This window comes from Mycteria americana, chromosome 2, assembly GCF_035582795.1.
Source record: "Mycteria americana isolate JAX WOST 10 ecotype Jacksonville Zoo and Gardens chromosome 2, USCA_MyAme_1.0, whole genome shotgun sequence".
Lineage (NCBI taxonomy): Eukaryota > Metazoa > Chordata > Aves > Ciconiiformes > Ciconiidae > Mycteria > Mycteria americana.
This window is the reverse complement of record NC_134366.1, coordinates 40019079-40039550: the sequence shown is the minus strand read 5'-3', so window position 1 is coordinate 40039550 and position 20472 is coordinate 40019079. Positions and strand designations below refer to the sequence as shown.

General features: G+C 38.2%; 1 protein-coding gene across 2 annotated transcripts in view; it reads left to right on the top strand.

The window, feature by feature from the left end:
* RFTN1 (raftlin, lipid raft linker 1) overlaps positions 1 to 20472 on the top strand; it is a 102017-nt gene that overhangs the window by 60690 nt on the left and 20855 nt on the right. For both annotated transcript variants that reach the window (XM_075493105.1, XM_075493104.1), the window contains exons 5-6: positions 8717 to 9140; positions 13210 to 13413. In XM_075493105.1, the coding sequence (XP_075349220.1) occupies positions 8717 to 9140; positions 13210 to 13413 (628 nt within the window). The remainder of the gene's footprint in view (positions 1 to 8716; positions 9141 to 13209; positions 13414 to 20472) is intronic.

Sequence of the window (20472 nt, the reverse complement as noted above, 5' to 3'; positions counted from 1 at the left end):
AAGAAAGATGTTTGGACTAGATGATCGTAGAGGTCTTTTCCAACCTTAATGATTCTATGATTCTATGAAAAATACTGGGTTTTATGTAGCTGTTCCAGTATTTCTCACATTCTTGTCTCTTTTTGTTTGTCATTTCTTATTCTTTATCTCTTAATCTTTGCATTGAGATTTCTTTTTTAGAAGGAACAAAGAGATGCAGCTTATGTGGTCTGAAGAGCACTAGACTGTTGGTGGATTTCTTGACTCTCTTGTTGCAGTCTTAGAAGGATCTCTTCTGTGAAGCCTCTGATTGCTCTGTTGGTGCCAGGGTTACTTAGATGGTTATTGTAATCCTAAGCACTATTCTACTTTAGATACGTTTTAGCTGGCCTGTTCAGAAATTTCCTGCAGGGTATACAGTCAGAGCAGGTGGCAGTAAAAGACAGAAGAGGGGAAAAATTGAGCCTTTAATATTGCTCAGAGGGTTGTTCTTCAAATGAATAAGCAGTTCACATTTACTTCTGTGGCTAGAAAATGGCCCCTCTAGAGTACTGTTTATTACCTAGGATTACTTATCTAGATGTGATCTCAACCTCTTCTAAAATCATTTCCATCCTTAAAACAAATCCAACAAATCCCACCCCAAAACCTTCGCTCTCCAGGGTATTTGCAAAAGAACAATACAACATTTATTTCTTTACCACATTGTAATGAAAACCATTGCTGAGGACTTAGCTGACTGCTTTGTTTTCTGCATGTTTTCAGTGCGCACAGAGCCCCTATTTTATTTTTAAGTATTTGGATCTTAGAAGTAGGTATGGTCATGAAGCAGAAGTTGAAACTCGACATCAATGGTTCAGCTGTTTGTGATCTGCTGTGATAATATTTATTAAAGTGCATTTTGTTAACATTTTGTAAATGTATATATAACAAGAGATGGTAAAAAATAGCATATACTGTATTTTAAACAGCCTGGTGTGAAGGGAAACATCTGTTCCTGGTTAAGCTTCTTTCAACTTGTGTTCTTTTGACTAAGCCCTGTAAGAGTAGTGTTGATATATATCTTCCATGAACATTGCAAAACTATTTTCAGGACTCTCCCAGGAGCCTGGTTGTGCTTTTATAATCCTTTGCCCCCGGCAGCTTTCAGAGTCATCCTCTTGACCAAGATAAAAATAGATGTTACAAAGTATGTAGTTGATGTTTTTAAAGATCCCACTTCTGTCTGGTGGGAAAAATAACTTTTTTTTAAAATAACAATAAATACGATAATATTTTATACTGTGCTAAAATAAAATATGGGCAAATTGTTCAAATTGTAATTTTGGCTATGAGTAACAGATGGCTAGATGAAACAATGTGATTTTAAAGAAACACTCTTTGGTTTATATAAAGATAAAGTGTTCCCTGCAAATTAAACGTAAAGTCCGTAAGTTTGAGTCTGAATTCTTAATATTTAAAACATTCCTGTTGCCCTGAACCTTTTGGGTTTTTGTTTTCATTGCTTAGGACAGAGATAGACTAAACCAGTGTCCCAGTTTTGAATCACGTTAGTACTAGTTGATCACAAATAAGTGACTGTTTTCTCATGTTCTACAGAGAACACTGGATTGTGTTCATCCAGCTAAAACGGTTGTTAGATGCAACACTCAACCATTCATCTCTAGAAATCTTTATTTTCTCCTTGCTGATGTTCACCCATTAGTATAGGAGTTTCTCTCAAAAGATTCATGCACAAGACATGGTCTGCATTTTGAAAATGCCTGTTCTCTAGAGGAAGCGCTTGGGACAGAGTTTCTACAGACTTTTTTTTTACAGTGTATATCAAGTATTTGGGTTGAGTGAGCATAGCTGGCTGCTCCGTAGCAGTTTATCGCAGGTCTAAAACAATTTTTAGGGAATAAATCTTAAATGATGTAGATAAATTCAGGATTTCTTTTCAGAGTTTAGGGCAAGGTTGGGGAGGACACAGGTAACGTTACATGGCTTTTGGGCAGGTATTGCAGTCACTGAACGTTTGTAGCCTATGTCCAACAATGTTTGCCCTTTGCCAGCTCTGTGAAGGAACAGGTGCTAAAATAGATAATAATTTGAGAAGAATCATCGCATCCAAGACCACAGAGGATGAGACAGTGTGGTTTCAAGAGCTCTCATCTAGTGAGATATGCTGAAAGGAACAAGTGTACTTGCACCACGCTACACTACATGTTTAGTATGGTTATATTGTTCTCGGGAATGAGCGTACAGCTAACGGAAGCTGAAGAGGAATTTCAAGTTGTTACTCTCATCCCTGCTCTGACTCGGGTAGCAGGAGACATATAGCTTGCTGTAACTTAATATCTCTTGGCCAGCACTGTCTTAAGAGCCTATCTGCTGTTTTATTCAGCATAGCAGTAAGTTGCAGTAGCTGCTTGCTTCACTACATTTCTCCTTGTTGTTTGTAGCTTTCAGTTCCCTTTTGCAGAGGCTACTACCAATGAGTGTGTTGTAAAACTGCAAAGCTTGCTTTCTTTTCCCTGTTCAGTGCCTTGTTATGCTCTACCACAAATGCAATGAGAGCTTAAAGTGTCAAGTCAATGGTTCTGTTGTACTGTGTGGCTGTGTACTGCAAAGATGGAAAGGCAGCGTACATCTGTTTCTTCAAGAAACTGATTAGTTTTTAGCTTTTGGGTTTGTTTTTGGACTCTATTATCTTCTCTTGGATCTGTCAACTTCATTCTAGTAGTCTTACCAGAAGTTCTCGCACCGTAAAATGCTGGTCAAGATTTTCCTTGGAAGTATCAATACAAACACTGTCAGAAACACTGCTTAAAGGACGACTCTGTGGTTTGGGATTATGGTAACATTTTTCAAGGCACCCCTCCAGCGTTTTATCCCTGATGGCCTATATTGATGTAATTGACAGTGAAAATACTTGGTAATTTGAAAGCCTGAATGCAGACTGGAATTTGACTTTTTAAAAGCTACCTTTATATTTACATATATGAACATGAACTATCTATCTCAGATTCAGAATTGGTGAGTGTAAACTGGAAAAGATTAAAAATGCATGGGAAGCACAGGCTTAAATGACAGAGCATCCTAGTCTGAAAGGTTGCATGGTTTGGCAATCTGCAAGTAGTGAAACAGAGGCTCAGAGTAACAAGACAGAGAAATGATTAGCAGTTGCTGCTTTGCTGTTTGATTAGTAGAACTATCTTTTTTTGTAATATAGTATTAGAGATGCAAAAATGCCAAAGTCAGAAAAGTTTTGACTCATTTAGAAAGAACTGAGCCCCTCCTCCAGAACATTAGCTAAGCTTAGTTGGTTTTAAAATAAGGAGTAAACTCTTGATGACTGTAGTGTCTTCTCAGGAAGGAGCATGTGAGACCTACAGAAAATATCAGAGGCAAACTAAAAGCCTGTCTTAATTTTAAACATCTGTTTTCAGAAATGAACAAACTAGCAGGGGGATGTGCAGTATTTGTGATCAAACATGTACTACTAAATATTAATGAAGGAGGACATAGTTGGAAGACTAGTCTTGAACATCCTTTTCCAGTTCCAACTTCTGGCATGCAGTACATAGCGTTCTCCTCAAACCACAAGATCATGTTCTTTGCATGAAGATCCCTGGTGCTATGTCTGTTGTCAAAGGAGATTTGCTTGAATCCTAAAATGAAGGTAGAAAAATGCAGTGATCTTGTTTCTGGTGCACATTATGAGATCTAATGCCTCTAACATTGTTCTTTTAAAAACAACAACCAAATAGACAGACAGACAGACAAGCATTTCTTTTATTGGCTAAGACAGTTCATGCTTGGTTTAAATAGATAGCTCTGAGCAAAATTAACCAGCTGTTGTTTCAAAGGCCATATGTTTGGCCATCAGTAGGACTAAGTAGCAGTCTTTCACTTAGTTCACTGCAGAGCTAACTAAATGCATCTGACCATCAGAAAATCAGTTCATTGCTCCTAGGGAATGTTGTCCTTTCTCCAAGCACGTTTTTGCTTTGTGTGCTCTTTGTAAATTGTTTCTGTTGTTTTTATATTAGCAGCAGTCCCCTTTACTGGGTTGCTATGACATTCTTTCAGTACCTTGTTATATCATGAACCACATAGCAAACCTATTAATGAAATGTTCAGTCCTAATGCCTGGGTTTTGAAGGTGTTTTTTTCCAGATCATCAGGAAGTGTAAGCCTTGAGACCATTTAGGACTGCTATAAACTGGAGTGCCCTAATGACATTAGTAAAACTGCCTTTCCTCTGGATGCATCCCAAAAATGTCCAGCTCCTGGCATACCAAGAGTTAAGAGAAATTCCTAACACTTGTCTTATTAAATAATTTGTTTGAAAATCCTTATCTGAGAGAGATCCTCATTATTAAATTGCTGTGCATTATTTCCCATGTTTATTGATGTGGGTGGAATACTATCCTGAGCTTGTGGAAAGTGTTTGATTTGCTGTGTGCCACCCCATGGGAGAAATGCACAGAATCTCCCTGTAAGCAACTACCGAAGCTGACAAAAGTATATGATTCTGTTCAGCATGGAATCTATATCCTTGAGCTTCTGTATTTATAAGCAGTACCATCATGCTTGTTATGAATAGGAGATTATTACAGAGCTGATAATGCACCAAGAAATGCAGAATCACAAACAATATGTGGACTGTACAATGAACTTGCCAAGTGTCTTTATTCTAAACAGATTTGAAAAGAAAACCTGTATGTGGCTGTTCAAAATGAGCTTTCAACCTGGAATCTCTGCACTTCTTTCATGGCTGTGAGGCCTATAGTTCAAAACCAAGTAGTTTCCAGAAAAGAGGATTTCATCATTCAGCCATACTGTTGCCAGGTGTGGTTTTGCAGATCTTTAAATTAGACTGTCAGCCATTTTCTAATTAGGTAGGGAGCTTTCAAGAGAACTAGAAGTATTTAAAAAGATGAGACATAAATTTGCTACATCAACATGATGTTTAGTGGCACCGCTTTGTGCTGCTGATGGTTCCTTTTTCCAAATGCAGTATAAAAATAGTGGTCAGTCCGTTCTAAATAAACAATAACACTTCACAAATGTTAAGAAATGTTAACACAAGTGTCCCAGCTAAAATTCAATTAAGGTAGTGACATCAGGTTGGACATGGTGCTTGTTCCTATTCCTGCTAGAGTTAGTGAGAGACTTGATATTTATTTCACAGATAGCAAAGGCTAAATCTGTCATTTTTTTTCCCTCAGGGAAAATGCCAGGTTTCTAATCAAGCAAATTATAGAGATGACATTAAATTTTTTAACTGCCTCGGCCCTCTGTACACATGAAATTTCACCCCTTCTTTAAGCAGGTTCTATTTTTAAACTGGCTTAAATCCAATTTGTTGCAAGCCAGTTATAAACGAATTTGGATGTACCCACTTGGGGGTTTATCCAGATTGAAATAAACGAGTTAAGTTTTGCTTCTGTTGTTGAACAATAACATCTTTTGTGTTGGAGACCTGTTCTTGTATTTGTGGTTAATATCATCAAAGCAACACTTTATGAGGCAATAAAAATGTTTCTGTTCCTATCTGGGGAAAGAACCAAAGAAGTTTATTTTATTTTAAATTTGTTGGAATTTCCCTTTTAAAAATTTCCCAAGATGTAAAGAGCAAGTATGTAGCATATTTAAGATATAAAAATGGTCAGTAAAACAATTGAAATTACTATGGATCAGCTAATGTAAGGGCATTTTTAATCTAGCTTTTTTCCTGATGTGGTAAGTGATGGAGATGCAGTTGTTCTGCTTTTTATGCTTTTTCTTCTCATTTAGTCATACAATGTAGTATGACAAGGACCTTTGTTAGTACTCTTTGTTAGTACTGTAAACTGGCTCATGAAGACAAATAATTGTAGTATTTATCTGACCTGGAATATGTTCTGGGTGACCCTGTCAGAGTAGCATCATGTTCTTCCCATTCAGTTCAGCTTTATCCCTGCTTTCTCCCATGCGTTGCCCTCTTACTGATTCCGAACACCGCATCTGCTAAGACGTTTTCCCAAACGGCTGGAACAGACATATCTGTCTGTGTGTACCAGCGCAGGATGCCTCAAAGGGTCCAAAAACCGCAGGTGTCTGGTAGAAACAGCCCTTCTGCCCTGTGTAGCTCCTGGGCATGACCTGTCTGGGTACTGAGGTTTGGGCTTGTTTAAGTCTGGTTTTTTGTTTCTTATAATTCAAATATTCAATATTTCAAATACAGGAAAGAGGAAATGTGAATGTATACTGGATGGCATAATTCATTCTGGATGTGAAGGCAACTAAAATTTTGCATTATTTAAACTCTCAATAGGATGCTGAAAAAATCAAATTGTCTTTGTAGTTTGAAAAGTTTGAGCTTTATACTTAATTTGCAATGAGAACTAGCCTCTTTGTGGTTTTGTGGAAAGATGGAAGGAAAGATTGTTTGCGTCTGCCGATACATCACTTTGCTGTTCTGCAGCTTACATTGCACTGTTGATGTAACATTTCCTGCTAAATTGGCTTTATTGAAAATAATGAGATGCTTGGTTCTCACTTATGTAATTGGGAAAATTTGAAATATAGGTTTAAATAAGATTTTGTATTCCATATACTACTGATTAACTTGTTGGGAAAGGGCCATGAAGATACAGTCACTTTTTCCAATCTTTCTGCTAAACTATGAGGCTAATACAGCTTAGACTATCATTCATTCCTTAGTTCCTCCTATTTCCATTCTGAGAACAAGAGCCTCAGAAGAAAAACCTCAGCATCAGGTATTCCTTAAAACAAACACTTTTTTTTTTGAGTGAGCCAAGACTGTAAAACATTGCTACAATAGCTGTGAAATCTGTTGTCATCCAAATCACAACATGGGAGAGTCTGGTATAGATTGACAAGCAGTCTTTATTGACCGTGACCAATAAAATTACTACATATGTACTATCCTCAAACTCTTAACAGTTGCATACTAGTTAAATTTCTATAATTAGCTGCCCTACAACCTGCTAAACAAATGTAGCGGTGTGTCTGTAGGTTAGTGATAAGAGATGAACTGAATTTGTAACTCTATCATTGACTGTATAAAGAAGTATTTGTAAAGTTACAACAGGGAGTCAGCACCATTAAGCATATTATGAATGCATCTATCATTGACATTCACTTAAACCTTTCTGAGCAAACTAGTTACATGCTAACTTTCTTTGTAGAGAGATGTTCATTTGATCAGAATACTGCTAGTAGTATTTGTATTTGGAGGTTACTGTCCTTTTTAGCAATGAGCTTTAGTTAAGTCAGCATCCCATGTTTGCCAGGCTAAACATCTGTGAAGACCGTTGCCTTGTTTCCTGGAGAGCTCTGTTAAAGTTCCTGTGAGCTCGAAATCAAGAGTTAATTTAAGATGGAAAATATAATAGTGGTTTGAAAGAGGAAGTTCTTGTTGTTGATCAGGTATCATCTGTAGGTTTGTGTGTTCAGAACAGTAACACGTTACCAGGAAGCAGATGATTCATTTACAAAAAAAAATTCTGGGTAGGGAAGATGCAGAAATGAGCTTCCTCTTAAATTAAAAAAAAAAAAAAGTTGTACAAAATTCTTCCTATTTACTTGCTATTGAAAAAAAAGGCCTGAACTGTTTCACATAAGTTCATACTAAATTGAACCTCAGAGAATAATTAAGACACTTTAACTCCCTGGAATTACATGGTATGCAGAGAAAGTGAAATTATTTCTCCATTCTCAAGGCATTTCTTTTTGACATATTTATACATGTTTAGACTTTATATTATATGAAGAGTATACATTACATGGAAACCTTTCCTTTTCGGTGGGTGATTTTGATAAATGAATTAGCAGACACTCATGTTTTCACAGAAGTCTGGCTCTCGCTGCAGCTTCTCCTAGGTTTGAGGAGTGTGAGGCTGGTGACTCAAATAGATGGTGCATCCATAGTGCTGAGTCTGCCTAAAAGAGATTTCTCTTTCTGCTTCGTCTCAAACCCTCCTTAATTAATTCTGGCTTTATCTAATTGTCATTACTACTAGCCCAATGCTTTTTTCTTAGGATCTTTTGTGATTTGATTCCTTCATTTTCCTCCTTTACCTAAAGTGTACAGGATTAATAATAGCACCCCTTAGTTTCCATTTTTCTTTCTCTTCTTAGCTCATCTCATACCTTTTTCTATTCCGAGTTCGGTATCTTCCCAAAGTGATGTATTAAAATAGTTTGCTTTTGTGTACTCATTATGTGGAAGTTTGCCATTTATGTCTCAATCCAAAATAGGACAAACAACAACTGTTGTTATACAGGTGCATATAACAGAGAGAATTAATAACCTTTTCCTTGCATAAATGTCATAATCACACACCTAATACAGCAGAAGATGTAGTGTTAAGTCCCTGACTTCATAAGGTTGACACTAAAACTTTGCGTGAGTAATACCACTTCTGGTAATTTAGCATAACTAAACTTTTCAAACAGATACTTTATAGCTTGTGAAGAAATATGTAGGCATTTTATCTCTCTCTCTTTTTTTCTTTTTTCTTTTTTTTCTCCATTTTCACATTATTTCAGATGGTTCAGGGAACTTTTCATCCTGCTTCTCTAGAATGAAACTTTTAATGTAAATGTAACATGACAATATCTTGTGGTAGTGGACAAAACAAGCAAAATGACATGCTAGCTGCCTTGAAGGGTGTTATTTTCTGTATTTCTATATAGCTAAGACGGCTTGACAGTTAAAAATCTAATCTTCTTTGACTTGTAGATTCAAGATGCTGCAAGTCAAGGCTTGAAATTTGTTGGAATTTTACCTCAGTACCATTCCCAAAAGAACTGTCTTGTCAGCACCTCCCTGACACCCACCAGTAACAACTCTGTGCAATCAAGAGATAATAAAAATGTTTCAAATTACCCTGCGGATCATGCTTCACTGGATGGAGAGAAAATAGATGGCATTAATGGATGCAATACTCCAGCACCGACTGAGGAAAATGCTGACCAATGTGCCACATCCAGGGAGGGCTGGAGAGGTGAAGGACAGGCTACTGAAGAGCTGAATCTCAAGTCTGCGAAGGGAAATGACGAACAGTTTCAACATGTGAACCCAAGTGTAAGAGAAGCAGCAGACAAGCCGAATGGACTTGCAGAGGATGAAACACCAGCACAATGCTTAAAACCACTTACTGGCAGTAAGTATTGTAGTGACCTCTCATACATAAAAGCCAAGTTAAAATTGCCTCAATTATGTTCCCAGCTCCTTTGGGGGGTGGGGATGCAGGGAGGATCTTATCACTGTAACAGCGAAGAAAAGATGCACCAAATGAGCTGCTTAACCTGATTTCAACGTGGTTACACAGTTCACAATGACTGAGCTAAGTCAGATGGCAAATGAAGAGAGGATATAAGCGGGTGCAACTTTGTTATGGCCTGTTTGTATGCCTGAGTGTAAAGACTTATTTTTGTCTGCTGTTCAGCTGAATTGGTTCATTTCTATATTTGTTGCAATACCCTGAGAGCTCTTGATCTTTGTATCTTTTTTGTCCATTTGAATGAAAAGCCCTGCTAATCTGCCTGACAAGGTTTTGCAGCAGTAGAAGGAATAAGTCACAAAGCCTTATCACAGTTAGCCCCTTTGTAGCAGGTGAACAGATAGCTGAAATTAAACCACATCAGGAACAGCAGGCATATATATGATCTGGACTCTGAAGTCTCCTAGTATCCTACAGTCAGACTGGGGTCAGTGCTAGAGTCAGAATTGTAATTACTGGAAAGCAGCAGTTATTTTTGTTAATGGCTCATGTTTGCTAATTCATAATAAAGGTTCTCTTGGTAATGGTGCTCCTGATAATTTGCCTTCCAATTCTCTTTTTTTTTTGTAAGATTATTCTTCATATACCAGTTTTCTTTCTTTAATTTCTTTGATATATTTCTCCTCAGATGTGCTTTCCACTTTTAAATGTCATTTTATGCCATCAAAAAACAAAAGTCTCAGCTGAGGTCTCAAAGTACCCTCCTGAAGGTGTTGCTCAGAGGTTGCTTCAGTAGTAGGAATTGTAGTTCAAAATGGGATGTAGACCAGAGTAATTTAGAAAATGAAAAGTCATCAGAAAAAAATATTCTTGCCCCATTTCCACTAAACCTCAAAATATGTGTGTTTTTCTTTCCTATATTTGCTTAAATCCTAGAAAACAGTGTGTACACTCATTTCTCTTACTGGTTTGCTTACTTTCCTTACGAGCTACAACTCTACGTAAGGAAATTCCATCTACATTCCTTTCAGCTGGTACTGTCCTTGACTTTAATTTATCCCTATTCTTTATGTCTTACATAGATTCAATCAAACAATCCTACCCCTTTGGGGATTTTGTATGTAGGACTGAGAATGACTTTGCGTTGTACCTTCCTTGGACTATTGTCTTGGTTTCCGTTGCATTTTGGTGTAATTAGCTTTTTGCCATCAGATTTGGATCACCCTCTAGTAACCTTTCACCATACTTTCTTCAATTTTTGTTGGGCAAGGGGGCAGCCAGATTTGGTCAAAGTATAGCTATTATTTGGAAAATTTACATGGTTTACATTAGAATTTTACACATTATAAAACCTCTCTTAGCTTTATAGTTCTAAATTAGTTGTCTCCAAGTCTAATCAGATCAGTTCTTTCTCTTTTTATATGCACTATCTTTGAGAGAGTTAACCTAGCAAGTTTTTGATGCTATTCTTCTCCATACTGAACAGTGGAAATCTTTTGCTACAAGTAACAATGTTCTTAATATTTCTGCGTAATGTGAATCTGATGACCTCCAATCTTCCCAACTTCAATCTGTCTGTAACACCCCAGGATTTTATTACAGATGCTGATTTGCCAGATAAGAGGTTTTATTTTAAAAATGCCTTTAGTTTCCTTATTTATCTTTCTTTCTTTGAGTGCTTTTTGGCTTTATTTATTTCTCATACAGTTTTTTAATTGGTGAGTTATGCAAATACTTTCCAAGATTGAAGGTCTGAGAAGGCAGTTTTATGTGATAGTTCACCTCTAGTAGAATTTTCCCAAATCTATTGCCTGTACAACATTGCTGATTTCTTTATTCTCTGTATGAATTTTTGTTATTACAGCACTCCCTTTTCCTCCCATGGAAAATGTGTTTCAGTCTTTGGCACCAGTTCTCCATCCTTCCTTGGGAACATGAAGATAGAAAGCATCAGGTGTTTGGGTTTTTTTTCCAGTTAGCCTACTTATTCCATAGGAAGTTACCACTCTTGAACTCCTTCCCTACATAAAACTTCAGAAGAAAATGTAATATTTTTTACTATTTGTGGAATCTGAATTTTGTTCTTTATTTTAGGTTTTATACTATTCAGGTGTTATTTTTATGCTTCTTCATTTTTTTTTTCCCTCAATATTTTGTAGTGCTCGTTCACTTTCCCTTTTATGAAAGGGCTCTTCAAAGCAGTGTTGTAAATGATCTGCCTGTGAACAAGGCACAGATATTCCAATGGTATGCCCAAAAGTGCTGTGTTACCTAGAACCAAACTGAAGGTGTCTTTGTCCATGCTTGAGCAGTCAGGCTTGCTGGTGAAAACTGTTGTCAATAGCGACTTAAACAGTGGTTAGGACTGGTGTACTATACAGTCAGTAATGGTGACAAACCAAGTCAACCACTGAAAGACTGCCACACATTTTAAATGTGTGTTGTCAACAGCCCAGTGTCAAATCCAAGTTATCATCTCCCTATAGTTTTCCAGTGCCATGATTTGCTATTGTTAATATAATGTCTTCATATACACCAAAAAGGTCTCAATTTCCAACATGAGTGTATTTTGGGGGTCAGAATAAAAACGATCATAGAATTTTTCTGTGTATGCTCTTCTGAGTTAGGATTATTATAATTTTGTTCTTTCTAAACAAGTGGTAAATAGCAAGAGGATTCATGTTAGCAATTTATTCCCTTCTACTCTATTTAAATCATGGTTCATGTCTGAGATCATTAGGTCTCTTTTTCATGTTTGGTTATATCGTGACCTTCCTGTTCTCTTCAAGTGCTGCCAGCCTGTCTCTGAGCACCTCCCTTCTAATATCTTTTTCAATTTACGCACTACTTCTTGCTCAGTGACGTTTGTTAGAGAGCAAACTTAACATTTCTCTTCACATCTCTTTTTTTACTTTAATACTTGAGATTAGAATATAATAACTTGGAAACAAGAGGAGCTTATTGAATGAATGAATTTCATATAGTGTCTTTACCTTTTATATTAATTTATTTTGGGAGTATTTTTGGCATTTTGAAGTCAATAGAAATTATACCATTGATTTCCATGTCCATTAATAAGTAAAATAATAATGACCAAAAATTTGTTATTGGTAATTTTATTGATGGTTGCACACTTCTGAGAATTTGGAAGGTGTACCTGCACTTAAACTTGCTTCCAATTTTAGGGCTGTGAAAGCTCAGCTTTGCTGTCAACAATGACTTTTTTGTAATAGTAAGCCTACATTAACTGCTCCTATGATATACTAGAGAATGTATGGAGCAGAGTCTAGAAGATGTTCTCATTTGTAAGACCCTTCACGATTCCACTTTCAAAATTCATTTGCTGTTGTGTTAATGTCTCACCTTGGCTCAGACCCAGAGTAAATCAACAAACCAGCTAGCGTAGTCTCTACATTAATGGTTCATTGCATTTTCTTTAGATGAGACTACTGCTTGCTGGTTCCATGCCATTGTATTATCAAAACCAAATTATCTAATACTTTAGTTTAATGGCCATGATCTACAGAATGCAGTTCCTCCTAAATCTGTGGTAAGATTTCTCATGTGAACTGTCCTCAGTGTCACAGCTCTCTTCGTTCAGTAGAAAAATAACGGTACTCTGTACCTTAATGTTTAGTGATTTTGTGACTGCTACAGTAGTTAAAGTAGTTTGTGGAAAATGTTTTCCTATCTTGGTTTACACTGATAACTCCAGTAGGGGGGTTGTCCATTTAGTACTTGGGTATTACTGTCTTTAAATGTTTTATTATCAATAGTGAATCCATTATTAGTAACAAATATTGTAAGAGCAATCAAAATATCATATTGGGTTTTGGGACCCTACTGCGTTGGACACTGCAGAAATGTATTAAGGAGATAATCACATCCCAAAGTATTTTTTGCAGCTGCACAGTGTAATCAGGCAAGGGCAAACAGTGGGTTATACATTGTTTTAGCTGAAATATTATGATACGGTTGTTGCATTACTCCATTTTTTATTCTTTGGTAGAAGCAGAGATCTTCGCTCTCTTCAACAAGCCAAAAACCCCACAAAGATGCAGCCAGTATTATACAGTGACTATCCCTATGAGGATCGCCAGGAATGGGCAGACTGTTAACAGCTTAGAAGCAAATTGGCTGGAGCACATGACAGATCACTTCAGGAAAGGAGGCTCATTGGTAAACGCCATCTTCAGCCTTGGAATGGTAAATGGTATGGAAATTACAGAAAGCATTATGCTGTGATTATTTTCCTTTCTCCTCTAATAGAGGTCATTATCTTTGAAAAGAAGACATTTGGGAGGTGCTTTAATATAGGCTTGGGGCAGATTTGTTTTAGATCAGCCTATTTCAGTGAAATGGAATGAAAGCACAGGAAATATTTTGGCATTTGAATAAGGAAAACAGATCATGTATTGTATTTTATAAACATACTAGAGATGATCCTGTAATTGCAGAAATACACCGAGTTAATAAACAGTACCAAGTAAAATGAATTAAACTAATAAGATTGTAAAGCCGATGACGTAAATGGAAGAGTGGCTTTCCTCATAGCTGTCTGGCCACACACTGCATCTGGGTCTGATTGCAGGTCAGTGTAAGGACCCTCCAGTTTCATCTGGCCAACACATAGTCAGTTACTCCCAGTTCTTGCAGAGACCCTTTCCACCTTAGTGGCACAGTGTTTTACAAAATTGCCTTCTATGTTTGTTTCATCCTAGCTAGTGTGTTCATATGAGTGATGGATAAATGTTGGTCTTAATTTAAGAAGAGAAGACTAAAAAACAGATTTTTGCATGTTGTGAAAATGTGGCACTGAATCCAGCTTAATACTGTAGCCAGTCTGTACTACACTCATGGCCACCATGTGTCTCTGAAGACAAGCCTGCTGTACAAAGACAGACTTTGGTGCATACTAGGGATCTGAGAGACATAACCAAGGGACCATGAGAGCAAACCAAAGGAAGTACTTGAACATAAAAATGTTTAAGTTCCAGCCAGATTAATTTTACTGGAAAATTATGTGACTAGTATACTTCATGGGTAAAGTGCTTATGGCTGAATCTTTCGCCTAATCTTGGTTTGTTTTGCATTCTTCAAAAGGCATGTGGTAACCCATAGATTGGGCACTGCTACTAAGATTAGTGGGTTTGTGCTGCAAAATTATAGGGGAGTTGCTTCCAGAGCATCTTCTTCCCATTTTGCTGCTGGTCAGAATTCCAGGACCCATGATAAAACACAGTAATATGAGTCAGTTCTGGTAAAAGTCAATCAGGAAATTAACAGGCAATCCTAATTTTTCATTTTGCAAGGAGGTAGCAAAAAAGGAAGGTCTAAAGTTCAGCTGATGGAACGCTTTCACACAGCTTCCTGGAAAGCCTTGTAATTGCTAGTTAACTTGCTTAAAAACAAATGGTCATTTACTTTATGTGTATAAATTGCAACTCATAGAGGCAAATCTAATTGGCTCTATCAGGCTTAGTGTTTTCTTTAATAAAAACTGCTTATCAGTGCACTCTAAAATGCTTTAAACACAGCATTTTTCTGTTATTTAAACTTCTAAAGTTCATTTACATAACAGAGGCCTGGGGGAGGTTCATGTACTTGGATATCAGAGTGAGGAGTGCTGGATAACTGCCTGCAGGCACAGATAAAGTAGACTTGAATGATGACAGTAAAGTTTCTATGCAAACAGGACAACAAATTGTATAAAAGTGGACAGATTCAAGATTAAGTTAGATTAGAGATTGAAGATGAACAATTAATGATCATTGTTATTAGCATTTTACAGTTACAGGAAGAACAGGTTTAGAAGTAAAAAAGCTCAGAGTTAAGCTTTCTAAAAGTGTATTAATTAGAACAGTTATGTTAAAATGCCGTGAACATGCCCATGCTATTAGAAGAACATTTGCTAAGAAATTTGTAAGTTGCTATCAGTTGCAGTTAAATGTTTATGGTCTAAATCCTAAAATTTTCCTATGCTGCAGAGAAATGGAACAGCTTTTTCACTCATACGCCAACCAGTATGAAACAATCCAGGATAGGGAGGAGGGAAGAAAGAGGGGGCTGAGGGCTTCTCAGCTCCTTACTTTTTTCTAGTCTTTTATGGCAGCCTATCCAGCTCTTCATAGCTGGTCTCCTTATTCACTGATTAATCCTATTCCAAATTAAGGTAATATTAGCATACTTTCTTTAATTGGTTATATCCCATTTCTTTGTTCTGGGGGCTGGTTTTCTCTTTGGCTTAAAGTACAAATTCATTATTTTGCTTATTAGACTTAAAGGTTATTATCTTCTTCTTTTTCCCCTTGTCCTTGGAATGCCCAATGAAGTGAAGATTTCCAGATTGTCAGTAGTCATAAATCTGTTTCTTCCTTCTGCCAACAGTTTAATAATTAGTCTTTAAAAGAGCTTTAAAGTTCACTGATAACAATTGTTTCTTTTTGCTTATTGACCAGATAATTATAAACAGAAATATAACACAATTGCAAATTACAATATGTAAATCATGCAGAATTACACCATATATCAAATGTATTCAGATTTTGATAGTAAGTTAGAAACAGCAGCTTGCTCGGTCCTTGAATGTTCTTGTCTTGACAAATAACAGTTATTTAAATTTGGAGTTCAGTAACTTGCTGGTGTTTTTAATCCAACTCATGTCATTGATAATTCTGCCTGTAGTCCTAGGTGTAAACTGATCTGCCTAGTGAACTTGAGTGATCATAGGACTTCACCCTTGCCCTCTTCTAGTGAGAAGTGGAGACTGTAGCAGCGAGCTACAGATTAATACCACTGCAAATGGAAAGGATGTAACAGGTGGGGTCTCTCTCTTTTCCTATAACAGCGAGTTTCCAATCAGCAGTGTGAGAAGGTGAGAGTGAGAAGGGAGGAAGAGTCAAAGCTAAGGTTATATTTTGATGCCTTAACAGAGTTAAGGCATCATAAACACAAGCCTACTCATCTTTAGTTTTGAACTACAGGTCTTTAAATGCCTGGCATTCTTGTATTTGTTTTACCATTCTGTTTGTGAATTTCCTGCCTTTCAAACTTAGAAAAAGCCAGCCAACCAACCAGAAAACATTGACAGTACTTAAAGACAAAGCAAATGAAACAAAATGTGAGTTGCTTGGAAGAGGAAAATAGGCAGCTTTTTAGAAGGTCAGATTGATCGTCTCTGTTTTATTTGCACTGCCTCTGACAGAGATGAACCAGTAATGCATTTGGCCAATTACAGTCACCTTATCCACTGAAGTGGCTGGGATTTTTATCATCCATATGGAATTATTTTTCTCTGTGTGTACTGAAGGTGAAAAAATTCAGGAGGAGGGAGGAATATGAATATGAAGCAAAGGCCAACATTCAGGTCACATGCCACATAAAACCACAGATAGCTAGTTTTCCTCATTGAGAGCAACAGCAGCCTAAAGGTTTAGTTTCCTAGATAAGGGGGATTTGTAGCTCAAAGACAACAAGGGGAAAATTGTTGCCCACTAGGAAAGCTGTCATGGTAAAGTAAGAAATCTTTTCCCATATACTTCTTGTAAATCAGAAGCAAGAACATCAAAATAGCTTTTTGTCAACCGAGCTACATCAAATATTTATACAACCCAGTGAAAATAGCTTTTTGTGCACAGTAGGATACCTTAATAAAAAATGCAGTGGTAATGGACCATTTTCAGAGGAAGGACAGTGATTGTAACCTTTATGTTCAGAGCCTTTTCTTTAAGAAAGAGTGAAGTTATTTCAGTTCAAGAGTAGAGATTGGGAAATGATACCACAAACAGCAAAGTCAAAATGGTTTGTTTTATTGGCATTCCTTACTGCCCTATTGCAAATGAACTAATGTTTGGAATTACTAAAGACCTTTTTAATGTAGGCTAAGTTCCAGGAGCTAAATCTTGTTAAACAAGAGATTACCAAAAGAGAATACAACTGCATCAGAATCAGGAAATACCTTGCATGAGAAACAGTGGAAACTGGAAAGATCAACTCACCATCTAAAGCTTTAGATGGCTGATCTTTGTAGATAGGTTAGGTAAGATTCAGCTGAATAAATGTAAGCAGGTGTTGTGGTTTAGCCCCAGTCGGCAACCGAGCACCACACAGCCGCTCGCTCACCATCCCCCTCGGTGGAATGGGAGAGAGAATCTGAAGAGCAAAAGTAAGAAAACTTGTGGATTTAGATAAGAACAGTTTAATAATTGAAATAAAATAGTAATAATTATAATAATTGGAATGAAAAGGAAAACAACGAGAGAGAGAGAGGGGAACAAAACCCAAGAAAAAAACAAGTGATGCAACTGCTCACCACCCGCCAACTGACGTCCAGCCAGTTCCCGAGCAGTGATCGCTGCCCCCCGGCCAACTCCCCCCCAGTTTATATACTGAGCATGATGTCATATGGTATGGCATAGCCCTTTGGCCAGTTTGGATCAGCTGTCCTGGCTGTGCCCCCTCCCAGCTTCTCGTGCCCCTGGCAGAGCATGGGAAGCTGAAAAGTGCTTGCCTAGTGTAAGCACTACTTAGCGACAACTAAAACACCAGTGTGTTATCAACATTATTCTCATACTAAATCCAAAACACAGCACTGTATCAGCTACTAGGAAGAAAACTAACTCTACCCCAGCCAAAACCAGGACAGCAGGGCAGACTCTGCAGGTATCTGCATATGAGTTGTCACCCAAAAGTGCCATTGTAATCAATGGAGATCTAGGCTTAGACCAATATAGTCAGTAGGATTTATGTTGTGATCCACCTCATCCTACATCAGATATCTAAAAGAGATCAGATAGATTGGAGTGGGTGATTTAGTGGCAGCAGACCTAGATAAGACTGAGATACTCAGTCCCTCCTTTGCCTTAGTCTTCACTGACACAGTCTTCAAGGCCTCTGAGCTTAGAGGCAAGGTTTAAGGAGGTACAGGGCTAGCAGCAGTGGATGAAGATCAAGACAGGGATTGCTTGAGTTCTTGAGTCCAAATTGTCTGCATCCAAGGGTGCTGGGAGAGCTGGCTGATGTCATAACAAGGCCACTCGTAGTCATCTTTGAAAGGTCATGGAGATCAGGGGAGTTTTCCAACACTTGAGAAAGGCAAAGGTGGCACCCATCTTTAAAAAAAGGCCAAAAGGACAATCCAGGGACCCTATAGGATGGTCAGCCTCACTTCATTCCTGGGTAAATTATTGAGTGAGTCCTCTTGGAACGCATTTCTGGACACATGAAGGAGAAGAAAGTGATTGGGAACAGTCAGCATGGATTTAACAGAGTAAATCATACTTGATGAAACTGATTGTCTTCTGTGATAAAATGACTGGATTTGTGGATGAAGGGAAAGCAGTAGATGTCATTTTGGTTGAATTCATCAAGGAAGTTTGACAGTGGCTCCCACAATATTTTTGTATCCAAGTTAGGACCCTGCAGCCTAGATGGGAGGACAACTAGATAGGTAAAAAACTGGTTGCATGGCTAGGCTGAGAGGGTCATGGTTAATAGGTCCCACTTTACCTGGAGTAACAAGTGGAGTACCACAGAGATCTATCCTGGGACCTGTTGTGTTTAACAACTTTATCAATGATGCAGAGGAGGCAACAGGGCTTGCTTTTGTCAAATTTGCAGATGATCCCATACTCAGGGGTGCAGTTGATGTGCTTCAGAACTGGGCTGCTGCCCAGAGGGACCTGGGCAGGCTGGAAGAATGTGCCAGGAGGAGCTTTTTGAAATTCCATGAGGACAAAAGTCCTGCCTCTGGGACGAGAGAGGCCTTTTCACTAATCCAGGCTGGGGACTGCCTGGCGGGGTAGCAGGTCTGTTGAAAAGGTTCTGGGGGATGTTAGTAGGCAGCAAGCTGAAGATGAACCAGCAGTATGTCCTGGCAGTAGAGAAGGCAACAGGGTACCAGACTGTAATGACAAGAATATAGTCAGTAGATAAAAGACAGTGATTATCCTCCTCTACTTGGTGCTCATTAGATTGCATCTAGACCACATACTGTGTCCAGTTTTGGGCCCTCCCCCAAAGGGGGCAAGGAAGATGTTGACAAATGGGAGCTAGTTTAGCAGAGAGCCAAAAAGATAGTCAGTGTCTGGAGCACTTGTCCTGTGGGGAAAGACTGAAGGAGCTGGGTTGGTTCAGCCTGGAGAAGGGACAGCTTTGGGGATCCTGGCAGTGCCTATAAGGACACTATCAAGAAGATGAATCCAGGCTCTTGACTGAGGTGTATGGTAGGAGGATGAGAAAAAATGTGCATAAATTGAAACAAGAGAGGTCCTGGTTGGATATAAAGAAAAACATTTTCATCATGAAAACAGTCATGCTCTGGAAGAGGCTGCCCAGGAAATTGTGCAGTCTCCATCCTTGGAGATTTTCAAGATGCAACTAGATAAAGCCCTGAGCAATCTGGTCTGCACTTGTATTGAACATGCTTTGAGCAGGAGATTGGACTGGAGACCTCCTGAGGTCCCCATCCACCTGCATTATTCTATGATTCTATGAAACTGGTTTCTGAATGAAATAATGCGTATTTCTCTCCATTAATTGTAAAGACAGCCTTGGATGACTAACTCAGCTGTAGACCTCTACATCATAAATATCTAATGTTAGATTATGTGAATCTCACCTAGTGGGCCAGCTCTAGAACATGTGACTGTAGACTTAAGTTGCTGCAGACTCTAGAGCATCTGTGTGATAAAAGTATTGCAGGTAGACTCAGTGCATCTGTCCATGTCCTTGCCCTTCCACACCTCGGTGTAAGAGTTTCCCTGAAATTCCAGCTGATCCTGACACCATAGCATGGGTTATGTGTGCCTTTTCTCCAAAGTATGACCCCATTAGCTCTCTTTCTGTTGCTTTCTCCTTTGCCCCAGTTATTCTCAGCATCCCAAATGCTTCACGTGCAAAGGAATTAATGATCCAGTTATTCTTTCCTTTACCTCCCCCTTTCATCTGGAAGAGTACTAGATGACCTGTAAAAGGGAAGATGTACAGCCAAGGTGTGAGAATTGGCAAACATGCATTTATGGTATGAAAGTTTAAATGTTGAGGCACGATAGGTAGAGAGGAGACTTGGTTGTGGTTAAGGGGGGAAATATTAATAAGCATCATCAACCAGTTTCTCTTACAGTTTTTCACCAGCATCACTCTGTTGAACAGTCACCAGTATGCAGCAGCTGTCTCTGCCTCATCATTTTTCCCCTTCCAGTTTTCTCATTTGCTATGGGTTTCTTTCCTAGCCAAAAAATTAATGGATCTTAGGATTGACTGGATGTAACAT